Raw genomic sequence first — 14,876 nt, 5'->3', positions numbered from 1 at the left:
AATTAGCCCGAATAGCTTAAAGTCCCACCCTAACTACAATAACGGCACATTCACTAATACATTTTAAAAGTCACGCAGTCACACACACGCTTTTAAGATGCAACCAGTCCGGCGGCTGCGATTGCTGCGATAGTCAGTAGTATTAACTCTATCATCCAAAAAAGAAAATGTTCAGTTTATTGATGTAACGTCCTGTAGGCGCATTTTTGTGTTTATCGAGGACGCATTGCGTGCATTAAAACTCTATGCAAACAAGCAACGCTTAGTCATCATCATGAACGCAACCAAAGAAAGTTTTTGGCGAAAGCCACTAGCCACAACTTCTAGCCACAACCAGCCGCAGCTGTTATGGTGGCCGTTCAACAGCTCAACAGCTAACGTCGCAGAAAACGGCTATTGAAGTCGCGCAGGGATAATAAGGATACTTTATCTCATCGTCAGGTAAGAGGTGCCGTGACATTCCCTGTCTAGGGTGTTAAAGAGCCGAGGGAAGTTGTTCTTAGGGTGACTGGATTGACGCGCGTCCGCCGTAACTGGCATCGACGCACCCTAGTTTTTCTACCCCTCTCGGGCCCGTCGTGTTGATCAAGTTGTTTCCGTTTCTGGGCGACAGAACGTCGCTGGACAGAGCGGCGGCGGAGCTCCTCGTTCGGCGATGACCCGGCACGCGCGCAACTGCACCGCGGGCGCGGTCTACACGTACCACGAGAAGCAGAAGGACACGCAGACGTGCGGCTATGGCACGCAGAAGATGCGGCTCGGCAAGGATGCCGTCAAGGACTTCGACTGCTGCTGCCTGTCGCTGCAGCCCTGCCGGAACCCCGTCGTCACGTGCGTCTCTTGCACTGTCTCTCCGCTTGCCGATGGTGAGGTTGAACCGGGATCGAGCATGCTGCCAATCATGCCCCACACCCACCGCAATGTCCAGGTTGCGCGCCGCATCGACCCTGCCCCGTTGTCGCTTCCACGTCTTTTGAGTTAGCTCTCTGTCCGTAGATCGAGTCCAGACCCAGCGCTGCGCCCGTATGGGCGGCCACAACAGTTTTGCGAGTGGTCTGCATGTTTTAAAGCTCATGAGTCGGGTATGCACTGTCGGTTTTTATTGCTGTTAGCACTACGGGGAGGGGGGTGGTGCATTTTGGTCGTCACCTTACGATTGGTGCCGCTTTTAAGGAAAGCCATTGGATTCAGTACCCAGGGGTCTTGCGACAACCTTGTGCAGCACTGGCGGCCGCTGCGCAACTACCAGGCAAAGCACGTCAGCCAATCATGATGTCACTGTGCACCGGAAGAATGGGCCATTGTATGTTTTTGAACTTAGCTGAGGTATGGGCCTGGTACGTGGCAGCGAAGCGGAGCAGGCACCACGGCCCAACCATTGCCGAAATTGTGCAGCAAGGGACACTAGAATGAAAGCACAACCTGAGTGCAAAAACGTTTCCTTCATGTCGAAGCAAGACCTGAACTGGAGTGAAACAAAAGACTCGGTTCAGGGAACTGCCAGGATCCTGTTTGCTTGCCGTCCCAGACTGGCTGGCAGGTAGGTGTATAAAAAATGAATAAATCATGTCTCCTCTATGTCGCCTGCAAGGTATACCGACACCAAGGTTCAATTTCAAAAATGGGATATGGTTTGCTTTGTGAAAAAATCCCTCCCTGCGATTATGGGCATCAAACATCGTTATAAAACAGGGCTAAATTAAAATTACTGCTGCAGTTTGGAAAGGTTTGGAAATGATGCAGCTGCTGACATGAAGCTTTGTGGGGGCTTTTTTGTTTTTCTTGTCCTGTGTCCATTTCGCGGTTCGTTTTGTAAGCACTTTATGAACCAACTTGCCCAGTGTGATGCAGGCTGTTTTTGTACTGAGGAGGATAAAGTTTACCAGGCAGGAAGGAAGCGAGACAATTTGGCTACGGGCACAAAACAAATATATTGACGGGACAAATTACGAAGTAAGGTGCGCAAATGAAAATCAGGCTAATCTAACAACAACAGTCCTATGACAGAAAAGACCTATAAAAAAAGTCCCACCCAAAATTGTTCGCGCTCACGTGTGGGCCCCTGTCAGTGAGCTGGCCTTTGTCGATGCCGGTGCCGTGACCGGTGAACGACACGTCGGGTGTGGCCCGGGCGTTCTGTGGCTGTTCTCGACTGGAAGGGACCAGGCGTAGCTCGGCGCGAAGATCTCCTGAGCGCTCATGCTTAGCCGAGAGCTTCCAGGAGGAATGTGCGGCTCCGCAACAAAGATCTCCTAGGCGTTCTCACCCAGCCGAGAGTTTCCTGAACCGCCCGTTCCTTCCTGCGTCCAGTGCTCGCCACCTCTTCTTGTTTTCCCACGTCCTTTTCTCCAACCTCGGCACGCACTTTGTCGTCTCTGCTTCTTACGGGCCTTCAAAAAAAGTGCCTCCTCACACCCAGCAATTCCTTCTGTGACGTAGAAGCTCCCAGCCGGTCAAACTTGAAATAGTCTCCTTCTCAACAACCAACACGCATGTTGCAATGCAAAAATACAACACAAAGCAAAAACTGATTGAAAATTAGAGTGTGACTTTGACAATGGCACAAGAGGAACGGCGGGACACGCGCTCTGTGTCATTGTCTAAGTCGCGCTCCAATTTTGATCATAATGCACCAACTTGCCCAACAGCTTGTTTTAATCAAAAACTTTGGCAGGGCTTGTTGCATGTTTTGCCCTGCCCACCGCAACTCTGGGAAGTTTCTGGCCCAGGCAGAAGTACTCTTTGACTGGGCTAGGGGCAAGTGGGGTATAGGTTGTTCTGAATAGTTGCCTTGAGTGCTTTTGAAGGATGGGGGGGCCTGTTTGGACAGAAAGAAGCAATGCCAGATTGGCCCTGGAGGCCCCCCGCCTGCTCCCGAGCCCTTCGTAGCTGAGAGCAAAACAGATGCCATAAATGTGCGTCAATTCATAATCGGCAACATGTGGGCCACTATCAATTTGTTCATTTTGCATTTTATGAAGTAGTACATGCAGATCAGACCAAAGAAACTGAAAGACGACAGCTTGGCATTAGTACCTCTTTAAAGAGAGAGCAAAAAAAAAGGATGTAAAGGAATAATACAGTTTTTACATTATCATTGGGGTCGAACTAAGCAAGAAACGACTATTTCTTCACAGTTAAGGCAATATGGACAAAATAAGCAAATTTATTGTATACAACTTGTGCTCACAAACTTGGTTGGTCCAGAATCTGGATGGAGCTAGTGTTTCCATTGATTGCACATTGTGTCTTTTTGCAGAGAGGTTACTGTGAATGTGTGAATGCTTTCTTGTATTCATGCAAGTAACACCCCATAATACCACCCTGAAGGTGTATTGATGGCTGCTGTGCCCAGGTTGCTTTGTGGCTCGTATGCTATGAACCACAGTTTTCTTTTTCAATTGGTAGCTTGAGAGCAGGTTTGTTTGCAGAACTGTAGGATCTTGCAGAGCTTAGGAATGCATGATGCACACAGTTGTGGCCTTCTCTGCTGCAAAAGTAAACGTGCTTAAACAAAACAGGGAAGTGTTGAAGGGCACTCACACTGTATGCACATCCACTGAGCCCCTTCCCCCATTGGACTAACATAGGCAGCGTGGCAGAGTTCTTACAGAATGTAATGAGAAAAGCGCCAATGTATTGCTTGCGCAATTCTTTTGGAGTGCACGTCTTTTTTTGTGGGTGCGACAGCGGCTGGATTGCTGGACGGACAGCGGCAGTGTCCATCCAGCAGTGGACGCTGCTGCAGGTGTTGTCCGTGGTGGTGGTGTCGTGAGCCTGGGTGTGTGGTGTGTGTGCAGGCCCGACGGCTACCTGTACGACAAGGAGTCCATCCTGGAGTACATAGTGCGGCACAAGGCGGAGAACGCGCGCCTGCTCAAAGAGTACCACGCCCAGCAGACACGCCAGGCGGTCAGTGCTCTTCCTTCCTTGCCCCCCTCCCTCCCCCCTGGCCCTTACCGACACGAGCAGCGTCAAAAAGCACCAGTGCTTCAGTGTTCCGAGTACTGTAGGGAAAGCATGCAGGGCTGCTACATCGCAAGGGGAACCCACCACTGACTTGAACAGATGTACCTGGCAGGAATGTGCTTGCAGGGCAGTCTGGAAGGACCTGCTGAAAGCACGAGCAAGGGATTCTCCTTTTAAGCGAGATGAGCTATCTACGTCTTTGTGGGACCAATAGCTTTTCAGTGCTCTCTGCATGGGGAATGTAGCCAAGGTTGCTGGGAACCTCACACATGTACAGTCTGGGGCTGTGAGAGGGGACCTGCTTCCCGGCCACATTTTCTTTGTTCTTTTTTGCTTGCTTGCCCTTTGTACAAATTTTGGGGCTGCGGGGTTGAAACCACCATGTGTGGCCAACATGTTGAGGGGTGTGTTGCAGGAGCTATCGCGAGTCAAGGACCCAGTGCCATAGGCAGAGCAGTCGGGCATCTTTATTCTCCTTAATCGAATGACTAATGCCCACGCCCTCGTGCCGTGTGCCTATGCCCGCCGCTTTGTCATCTTCCTCCTCTACATCTTCCCAAGGTCAGCCAGCTAATTCCAGCACGTACAGTTTTTGTACTGGTCAATGTATCACGTGACCTGCTGCTAGCCACCCTGCAGAAGCTCTAGCAATGCTGTCACTCGTCCCAGTTTCCAGTGCATTGGCGGAGCATTGTTGTCACGCACAGTTGTGACGTCGTCCACCGGCAGTTGCGGTAGAGCTCCAGAATTGTGTCTGTGAGCTGAATGTAGCAACAACAAGTACGTCTTTCTCCACCTTCGCCACATCTCTGGTAGCAGGCGCGCCGTTGCACCTAGGCTGTGGTTAAAGACATCTTGGTCAGCTTCAAATCTTGCGGCATGGAAAGACAGTGTTCAGTATGCCGGCCATGCCTTGAAACAGACCAGTGGAAGTTTAGCAGTGTGGTTGCTGCTGTCATGTCTGAAATAAAGTTCAAGTGACAGCACATGAAAACAATAAAATGTAGGCTTTTGACGGAGGGGCTTTTCCGCGCACGTAGAGGGGTCCACAGAAATCCAACCCAACCACAAGGAGCAGGTTTGTTTCCGTGATTCTGTCGCTTGGCAGGGAGGATAATGGTACTGCTTGTGTGCTTAGCCTTCGGCGTCGGCATGTCAAGCATTGTTGCAAAACCCCTTTGACCACCTGCCGTCCTTTCACAACCCAGAGTCTCGCTAAGCGGCGCGGGCTTCAACTCCACCGTGAAAGTGCGGGGATGGGCTGCAAGAATGATGGGGGAGGCAAGCTTATTCCCAGCGGTCAGCAGGATTGGGTGCTTAACATCAGTACTGGCATTAACTGTGCCTTCTACATGGATCAGGCCTTCAGCAAAGTGGTGAAAATCGAAGCATAGGTGAAGATTATGGGACGGGCTGGCCAGCAGAAAAAGTTCATACTTCGGGGCTGAACGACTTCCGCTGAACCCACTGCAACCAGTGCTGTTCAGGTTCCATTATTTCTGCTGCCATTAGTGACCGTTTACAGATGACTCCTGTCGCCGGGCGTTTTATGTGAAACGTCTAATCCAGGCAGTGACTTGCAAAAGGCGCCTGGCAGTGCTGCAGTTTTCTACCGCCTATAACTGTTCGTGGCTCGACCTCGCAAGGGCAAACCAATGTTTCCTGACACCCTTTGAGTTCCCTCATGTCAACATCATCTCATGCCACCACTGTTGTCAGCAGTGAAAAAGAACCACTGCCGATATACCTCCTGTGATTAAATCTTGCGGGTTGTCCTTCCCGCTGCAATGTTTACATTCTGTAAATGCATTTACTAGTTGTATCTCAGCCAAGCGGTGCTCTATGAAAAAGTGTCATTTTGCGTTGGCGCTAGTAATCTAATTGATTTGATTGATTACCGTATTTATTCGAATGTAGGCCGGCCCCGATTCTAAGCCGACCCCCGAAAGTCCGAAGGCGCGAAAAAAAAAAAACTTGCCTCGAATGTAGGCCGAACAAAAAGGCGAGGTCAGCGTTCACAAAAAGAAAACACGTTTATTGAACAGGAAGATGCGGTGCTGGAACTCAATCAGTTTCTCTTGAAAATCACCGGGCAACTTCTGGACGATTGAGGTTCGACGACGGAGGCTAAAGCCGAAGTGCTGCATGGATTTCTGTAGCCAGCCCCGACTGGCTTTGAAGTGTGCCCGCGATAAGCCTCGTTCCCTTAAAAGCTCCCTTGCTTTTGCCTGGAGCACTTCCGTCGTTACTGGAAGGGCAGCTGCTCGCTGCGTTTGAACGAAGTCAGCCAATGCCATCTCCATTTCATGGTGACGGCATTCTCGTGGTTCGGTGATTGCCAACCTCGTTGCGGTGCACGCAAATATCCTCTCCCGTTGCGTCCTCCAACGACGGACATTTTTTTCATCCACGCCGAAGTCCCGCCCGGCTTGAACGTTCGACGACAACTCCGCGGCTAAAACAACTTTTCTTTTAAAAGCGGCACTATAATGGCACCGCTTCTTTTTGCGCTGTCAAAACCAAACGCCACACCGCACGCAGGCACAGAACAGGGAGGACGCAGGCCACTGTCACAGAACAGGGAGGATTTTAGAGAAGCAAAGGTCTAGCTTTGCCTGTAGTGCCAGAAAAAGCGTAGTGGCGGCGTCGTGAACTACCCAGTACGCCCGCTTGATGGCGCTGTAAATACGGCTTTGTAAACATGGCGGATGCTTTTTGCACAGGCCGCTTGAGCTCCTTAATAACATGGCTGCCCTCGCACGGCGGCCGCCGGCTCGCTGCTCCACGGCCGGACTCGACTCTCCTCCTCCCGCGCACGAAAGGGGCGTCGAGTCCGGCCGTGGCTGCTCCTGCTGGTTCCTGGCTGGCACGCTGGTCGCGTGTTTACTTGCGCCGCACTAGTGAAGTGATGTTACGCCAGGTGACCAGATGGCCTCGACTGGCACAGACCACAGTGAGCAGCAAGTGAGAAGAAATCGTTTATTGACATCCGCAAGTTTACAGAGGCCAGGACATCATTTCATTTCAATCGCTGCAATTGTACGTCGCTTTCATGACAACATTTGTTTTTTGCCATAACAACTCGTTCACTTGCGCTAAGATTTCGAACGAAGAGCACGAATGAGGTATTGACGGCGACAACGGTTTCGTTTGCACCGTCTTTCTAGCGGAGTGCATAACACTCACCTTCTGTTGGAAGAATGAAATATTCTGGCCTCAACAGCTGTCTTCCGATGCGGAATTTCCCACATTTGTCACTCAACAAGCACTCAATTCCCGTGTTTTGCCAGTCCTCTCAACAACTGATGGACGCAAAAGCACATAACAGCAATAACAGTCACGAAACCAGTGCTCCGCGCACATAGAAACGGTGGGCCGTTGCAGCGGTTTCAATTTGAATTGGCGGCTTTGTGGTTGCGAATTCAGAAACGAGGTGGTGCACCAGTTGGCTGTTCGTAAAAAGTTGCGTACATTTTTGCTCAACGGATGTTTGATGTGGAACTTGTTAATAATATTTTTAAATAACACATTGTAAGCGAACTGCGTGGGCTCTTTGAGTCACGGAATTAATGTTTTGTATTCTATACCAAAAGTAACCTTTCGCTTGCGCCGTCTGGTGGACTTGATGCTCGAAAAGTGCCCTGTAGGTTGGTCACGTGGGGCGTCGATTTTTACGCCGCCTATAGGGAAACCAGGGAACGTCCAAGCTTGTGAGCCCTGCCACTGTCCGCACAATTCAAAATGGCGGCCTATGGCCCTTAAGTGGCTACTGGCTCGTCTAGTAATGGCTACAATACTTTCTTTTCTGGGTGGCGCTAGCTGCGCGCTACTTCACTTGAAAATTGGCGCGTATTTCAAAATCCTCGAATCTAAGCCGACCTTCGAGTTTGATATATCAGTATTTCAAAAAAACTATTGGCTTAGATTCGAATAAATACGGTATGAGATTTAACGCACTGACACTACATAGGCGCTGAGGCGCGTCATAGTGGAGGGCTCCGGATTAATTTTGACTTCCTGGGGTTCTTTAACGAGTGCCGAAATATCAAACCCCTGGGCGTTCTCACTTTTCGCCTGCATCATAAAAGCGGCTGTCACGCCCGTGAATCGAACTAGCGTCCTTGGCTCAGCAGCACAATGCCATAGCCACTGAACCACTGTGGTGGGTGCTAGTAATGCAATGTAGCGTGGCGAGGGAGTCCGTACACAAAGTCACGGTGGAGTCTTCCAGAATTGTGATAGTCTTGGTGTAACATACAAGCTGTGCTCCAATGACGCAAGCAAGGAGCTCTAGCCAGAGCAGAGATACGAGCTTGGGAAAAGTGGCTCAGCTCTTGCTTATCAGCAACATCGTGGCATGTACGCTGCTGGTGCTTTGTTTACAGGCGTAGAGATAAACACTGTAAGCTCACGGGCTTGCACGGCAAAAGGCGGGAATCTCGATGGAACCTTGCACGCCGAAGGAGCGTGAGAACACACAGCATGGAACCTCGTCCAGAACTGCCAATTGGGTGCACCAGCTTTTCCATCGTGTATGTTCGTCATCTGGAAGGTGTTCATCCATGCGCAGTTCTTTTTCCAAAGGTCCTTGAACACAAAGTAAATGGTGCCAAGTACCCCAAATGATTATACGATCTCGCAAATGTGCACAGGGCACTTGGTTGACGGACTGGTTGCTTCAAACTTGGACCCATCCTTTGTTGACAGGTAAATGCAGTCTCCGGCACGCTCCCACGATACTCCTAACACCTTCGTCTTGACTGCGTTCCCCGCTGCAGTTTCGATTGCCACGTCAATGTCCGAGCTCGTCTGCGTTTCATGCCCATTTTTGAAGCTCCATTCTTGCCTCGGAGATTACCTTGTGTGCTTCCTCATACACCTCCAGAGCCCTTTTGGCATTCAATGTACCAATTATGAGCTCGTCTACGTAGACTGCGTTCTCCAGTAGCACTACGGCTTTCGGGTACTGCTCCCAACAGGCCTGGAGATGGTGAACAGGCCCACCAATGGCTTCTGATCTGTAACCAGCCTAAAGGATCACTCACGCAGGTACAGTCGAATCTCGCTACAACGAAATTGACGGTGTGCGCAAAAAATTTCGTTGAAGCGGAAATTTGTTGAGGGGAAATCTGCCCCAACACACTTCGGAAGGGCAAGAAAATAGCCCCGTATATTATCGGCATCATTGACAGCACGTTTAGAAAAAGGATTGATGTGCAATTGCGCCGCGCTTATTTGGATAAGAAATGTACGAATACGTAATTATCTGTTTTTGCCTGCACATAAAGAGTGCATTACAGGAATTGGGAGGGGGGGAGGAGTGAGTTTGTTGAAGAAATGCAGTCACAAAACAAGCTACTGCACAACAAGGCGTATCTACTGAGCTTATTACTAGCACTGCTCGGCCATCGGAAGCCATCCCTCTTGTTGTGGCAGGCAGGAGAGGTGCTGTTATCTTATCCTCCATGTAGTTATCCTCCCACTAAGCACGGCAGCAACTGACCTTGACAGGCAAGCCGCGGGCGCTTGCATTTTATTGCCAGCACGCGCTTGTGTCTAAGATAGGCTGACGCAGATTCAAGACTAAACACGAAAACATTTTTTGCGTTTGACGTTGAAGAATTGTAGAAGGAAAACTGCAATGATAGCTGCTCACAACGTATACATGACGGTGCCGCGCCAGCAGCAGAACACATTCCCACGATTTCAGCTGGATACGGATTGGCTGTAGCTCCAGCTTGGCGAACCGGGCCCGCTGGGCCTGCGCCTCATGTAAAGACGGCTAGCCACATCGTTATCACCAGCAAACAGTGGCGTCCGCCTATGAGTTTGTTTTTGCCATAGCCTCCTGTATATAATGCCTTATGCCTGGTCAGTGCCAGAAATTCCGCCGTTCTCTCTGGTGGCACCCTAATCCCAGGTTCTCCTGTGTTGGCGAGGGCACGGTCAACATTTGTCTTCACACCTGGCAACAATGGGTAGTTTAAAGGGGCACTGACACAAAAATTTTGCATCTTGTTTTTTTTTTTTGTTGTGATAAGTAGCTAATGACCTACTTATAACCTGTATAAACCTTATTTGCTTCAGCGTGCAACGGTTGTTTAATTAGAGGCATTTCAATGCGGCCAGTCCCAGTTTCGGTTTCAGCGGGTACCGCGAAACGGTGGATTTTGTGTGAACAAAGCTGACCACGTGACCGTCGGAGGGATATCACAGAGCAGAGCTGCCATAGCACTGTCGAATCCGCATCGCCGGCAGTTTCTGCGAATGCCCCCACATACTGATCTCGTGAGCCGCTTAATTAAAAAGCGATCGTGGACGTGACGCAGGCGCTGCGAGTGCAAATGCTACCGTGGCTAAAGAACGACGCGCGATGCTCGAGACAGTGGGTGCCAAGACGCGCGCTAGGAGCAGCCGGCCGGTCTGCCTACAGGTCCGCCTACAGATGTGTTCGGCTTAGCACTGCGGCGGATATTCAATTGCCACTCTCGTAAGCGGTACAGATGACAATTTTTAATGCAACCCGCTATCGCATCACTAACTCCTTTCTCATATAAGCTGCCATGGTTGGGACATGGCAGCGGTAACAAGCTATCACTCGAGCTACCTGCGCCGGCCTGGGCCACTTCGCGGCCGTGGCTGCCGCCTGCACAGCGACCGTGCGGATCGCTCAGTGGGCTTTTCGTGTCTCTGGCGCATTTTCACATCCAACGTAAATAAAAGGTAATAGAAACAGAGTGCCTGGAATCGCTGTAGAACTTTGGTCGCGGCCAGCTGCGCGATGAGCGGACGAAATCATGGCGTCTCCGCCGCCAACGATCGGGTCGTTTGTTCTCGAGAGCAGAAGCTCCACCCTCCAGCCCTCCAATTGGAGCGGAGAGCCGGGCGAGCCGGCAAGAAACGCCGGCAGTGCGGAAGCGGCAAACACAAACTCAGGACGTGTTTGGATGTTGTTTATTTGCACAATATCCACGGGATGTCGATTGCACGTGGCCCTCTGCTGGCTGCTCGTTTGGGTTTCGCACACTTTAAAATTGATTTCAAATATGTTCTAGGCTGTATTCGCCGCTGATATTTTGCAGATGATGTATATGTGTTCACACCAATCTATCTTCAAAGTTATCTCGCCTTCAAAATTTTGTGTCAGTACCCCTTTAAAAAAAAGTTGGCAAGGCGCTTTGCATCAAAAAATACATGATGTATAAAGGAGGTTCTGGCTCTTGCACTGACGAGCAACTCCTGTTTGAACAAAAAAGGTATAAAAATTCACGAGGCCAGAAATAAAACCATCTAGTAAGTGGCTGGGGTGACGCTAAAACTTGACAGTGGTAATTACAGAAGACATGTTCTTTCTCCCTTGTTTGTTCGTAAATAATGTAACGCAAAAGCTTTTTTTCTGCGTTTCACTCGATTCAGCCAGAAATGTTACGGGTGAGTTCACTAGTGGGTTTGTGACCCACTGGGAATTGATCGGTTATTCAGTATGGTATTGGTGAGGGAAGAATGAGTGTAGTGTCTGGAGAAGTATGTGAGAGAGAAACGAGCTAAGTGCATGCTGAATGTCTATCCTAAGCTTACATAGGGGCCCTCAAATATCGAGCTAAAGCTTGAAGTCGTCATTCTTTGCGCAGCAGCCCCGTGTTGCCGATTACTGCGTTGTCAATATAGCTACTACATGCGCGATGGCACCATTTCGTGGAGCAGCGGCGATGGAGCAATAGGGGCACGGGGGGTGGGGGGTGGTGAGTGGGCGCGTACCCTATTGGGGACCGTAAAAAATGTTAGCGGCAGAACAAAACTAAATGGACTCGAAGTAAAATAGGGGAGCTCAACTGTTTGGACTTCTTTCAACAAAATTTAATTAGTATGACCCAATTATCACTAAACACCAAATCAAACATCATTATTTTTCACTTATCAACTCCCATAGAGTGGGAGAAAAGTTGACTGGCTCTTATCGCAGTGACAGCTGTGAGGACATGTATACATTTTGTTGTGAAACTCGCGTAATGAAGCGAAAAGGGCGAGCGTGCCGGCGGGAACTGAATGCCGTTTAGTTGTTCTGCGACACCACGCAGAAAGCTTCGGTCTTTAATATTGACTCATGAAGTCCAAGCTCGCCGTTTTGCGGACGTTTTGGCTGGAAGACACCTTCGCGTAGCAGACGATGCTGAGGTGCGTTTCAGTTGACCTCCGCTTTAAACAGCAGTTCGCACCGGCATGGCCATTGAAAAACCTGGGAACTTAGCACCCCCACACTGAACGGGCTGCGACAATGGGTTTCGGGGCGATAGAAAAGGCACGGTCATTTTTGTTTGCTTTGGGTGGTGGTGCGGGCGCGTGGTGCACGTTTTCGGAGAAACTATGCACCTTAAATGCATAAAAAGTTGCAGATAGCTGGCGTTATGCTTGTTTTATTGTGAAACAAATGGTCAAACCCAGCCACAATGAGCGAAAATTTTGTTGAAGCGAAAGCAAGCCAAACAAATGGTTTGTTGTGGAGAGGACTTTATTGCATTGACTTCTATGGCTAGCTGATGAGGACTTGGAAATATTTGGTTGCAGTGGAAATTTTGTTGATGCGGACTTGGTTGTAGCGGTATTCAACTGTAGTCCCGAAACTTCGCCACCCCCAACACCAGCGGCGAATAGTTTCTTTCCACCTTAGACAGCTTTTGCGAGTGGAACCCCTCATCGGCCTGTCAATGCTTCCAACCAGATGAGAGGGTGCCGCTCCTGGGCCGTGCGGTCAAGTGTGGCACTCGAGGTGGCATCGAAGTGCGTTAGCCTCTTTGCTTGCTGCAGGGCTAGCTTCAACTTGTCGAAGGCCTCCTGCTGTTTCAGTCCCCATACCCAGCGAACAAGCTAGCCGTGTTAGGAAGAAACTTGCTGTGGTACTTCAGAAGACCAAGGTAAGAACGCAATTCGCTTACGTTCTGGGACTCGGAGCCTTCATTGCAGCTTAGTTTCTTCTCCAGGGGTCCTTCGCTGCTGATCCTGTGCACAAGATAGGAAACCTCGGGTCTCCGAAAGGGGCACGGGCTTTTTCGGAGCTTCGCTTCATTCTCGCAAAACCACGAACTACTGCCTTGAGGGCACTTCCCCTGCCCAGCTTCTTTTCAGCAACCAGCTCATCATCCAAGTACACTTGTACTCCTGGAATGGCCGTCAGGATGGTTTCCATGCATGGCCAAATGAACCGCTAAAAAACGACAACCGGAAGGGAAAAATACACCAGGATGGTGCACTACTATCAACTGAAGTTTTTATTGAAAAAACATGAAATTATATATACATGAACAACACGGATGACTCACAAAATAAGATACAGCATGACTTAAGCCAGACACCAGTGAAACCATCTTTTCAGTAACGTCCAGATAATCAACTTCAAGGAGGGCATACTGACGCACTTGTCACTCATTTTCGCGATATGAGCTCCCTCCACAATTTCGCGTGTCTTTTGGTCTTGGTGTCGAAATACAATTGAAGTTTGCTTAAAGAAGGGATGGCGATAAGCAATGTGCTTGTCGTGTGGTTGCGAAAGCTTTCGCACCTTTCACAAAGGTGTGAAAGCTTATTGGCGTTCAGGGCCCTTTCATGCTCACACAGATGAATATTCGAACAGTGTCCTGTTTTACCAATATACACATGTTAGCATTGCAATGGTATCTTGTAGGCACTTCACAGGTCTGCTCCCAAATTGAGATTTTGCTGCTCGAAAAACTGCTCCCAATTCTTCAACATGGTAAAAAGTGGGGACACAAGACGAGACAGTTACACAGGACGAGCGTTAGTCCTGTGTAATGGTCTCGTCTTGTGTCCCGGTCTTGTCGTGCTTTTTACCATATCAAAGCCCTTTCACCAACTAGCCCAAATTGGGGCGTTGAATGATACCAAATCTGTCTCACCCCTGAGGGCAGCTGTGGCTGGCTTGTTTGTCTGTCTGTCCGGTTTCTTTGCCAAAAAACATTGCAGGATTGTTTCATGCATACGTGCACTGTTTGTCCTCGCTAACAGAGTCTGTTTAATAGACTACGAAGCCATATTCCTGTGGGGTCTATTTACTTGTGCCTGTCATTTCTGTTTCGAGTGTGGGCATTTTCAGTGCCAGCCTAAGTGCGTTCCTGGCTTGATGTGTGTACAGCCTTTGTCGAGATTTTCTAGGCCACGCCAAAGTTTTGGAACCGCATAAAAATCCAAGCGATGCTCGAATGTTCAAGCATGACTGGATTCGTGCATGGCAGCAAGAAAGACAGGTGCCCTTAGCAGCTTTGTGTCACAAAAGCATTTGAGACTCACTCGATGTGCAAGCTCGTCTTTTGAGTTCTTTGTGGCCCGTATACATTTGGCATGGCCTAGATAGTCTTGAGAAAGACTGTAAACAGGCACCGGTTGGCGTTGTTGTTTGCAGAACAGACAGCCTGGATGAGAGTGGTTGTTGAGTGCCCCCCCCCCCCCCCTCGTGTGCATTGCAGAGGGAGCTGGAGGAACTGGCTGTGGCTGAGCAGCGCTCCAAGACCGAGTCCTTTGTGCGCAAGGAGCGCACCATCGTCAGCAGCACCCCTTCCTCCTCCTCCTCCAGTGAGTGCGCGGAAGGGTCACAGCCAGCGTGCTGCTCTGTCCTCAAGAAGAACAAGCGGCCTGGCTGCTCTCCCTGCCAGAAACCTTCTTTGGCTGGGCTCCAATTAACTCGTCTTTTGGGCAGAAAGAAGTACCTCCTGGAAATGAGGCTTTTTAGTGATGCAGCTTTAGAGATGAAGCAAGGGGGTGGAATCAAATTTGGCCAAGTCAGATCTGGCAAACTTTCAAAAGTTTTTTTGAATGTCACTGTATTTCCAAGTAAAAAAAAATGTTTGAAAACATTTTGAAATATACAGTGTTTTTGTACAGGCATTAGCAATATC

General features: G+C 49.6%; 1 protein-coding gene across 2 annotated transcripts in view; it reads left to right on the top strand.

Moving 5' to 3' along the window:
• Positions 1-282: 282 nt before the first annotated feature.
• Positions 283-14,876, top strand: part of LOC144176026 (nitric oxide synthase-interacting protein) — a 55,928-nt gene continuing 41,334 nt past the window's right edge. Inside the window, exons 1-4 of one of the 2 annotated variants that reach the window (XM_077705130.1) lie at positions 283-441; positions 614-831; positions 3,801-3,912; positions 14,448-14,553. In XM_077705130.1, the coding sequence (XP_077561256.1) occupies positions 656-831; positions 3,801-3,912; positions 14,448-14,553 (394 nt within the window). In that variant the 5' untranslated portion in view covers positions 283-441; positions 614-655. Of the gene's footprint in view, positions 449-613; positions 832-3,800; positions 3,913-14,447; positions 14,554-14,876 lie in introns of both variants that reach the window. The other variant, XM_077705131.1, reaches the window with a different exon arrangement.

Source organism: Haemaphysalis longicornis, unplaced genomic scaffold (genome assembly GCF_048455015.1).
Source record: "Haemaphysalis longicornis isolate Haplotype H1 unplaced genomic scaffold, Haemaphysalis longicornis Haplotype H1 scaffold_3, whole genome shotgun sequence".
NCBI classification, from domain to species: domain Eukaryota; kingdom Metazoa; phylum Arthropoda; class Arachnida; order Ixodida; family Ixodidae; genus Haemaphysalis; species Haemaphysalis longicornis.
Note: the sequence above shows the minus strand (reverse complement) of the source record. Positions and strands in the feature narration are given on the sequence as shown.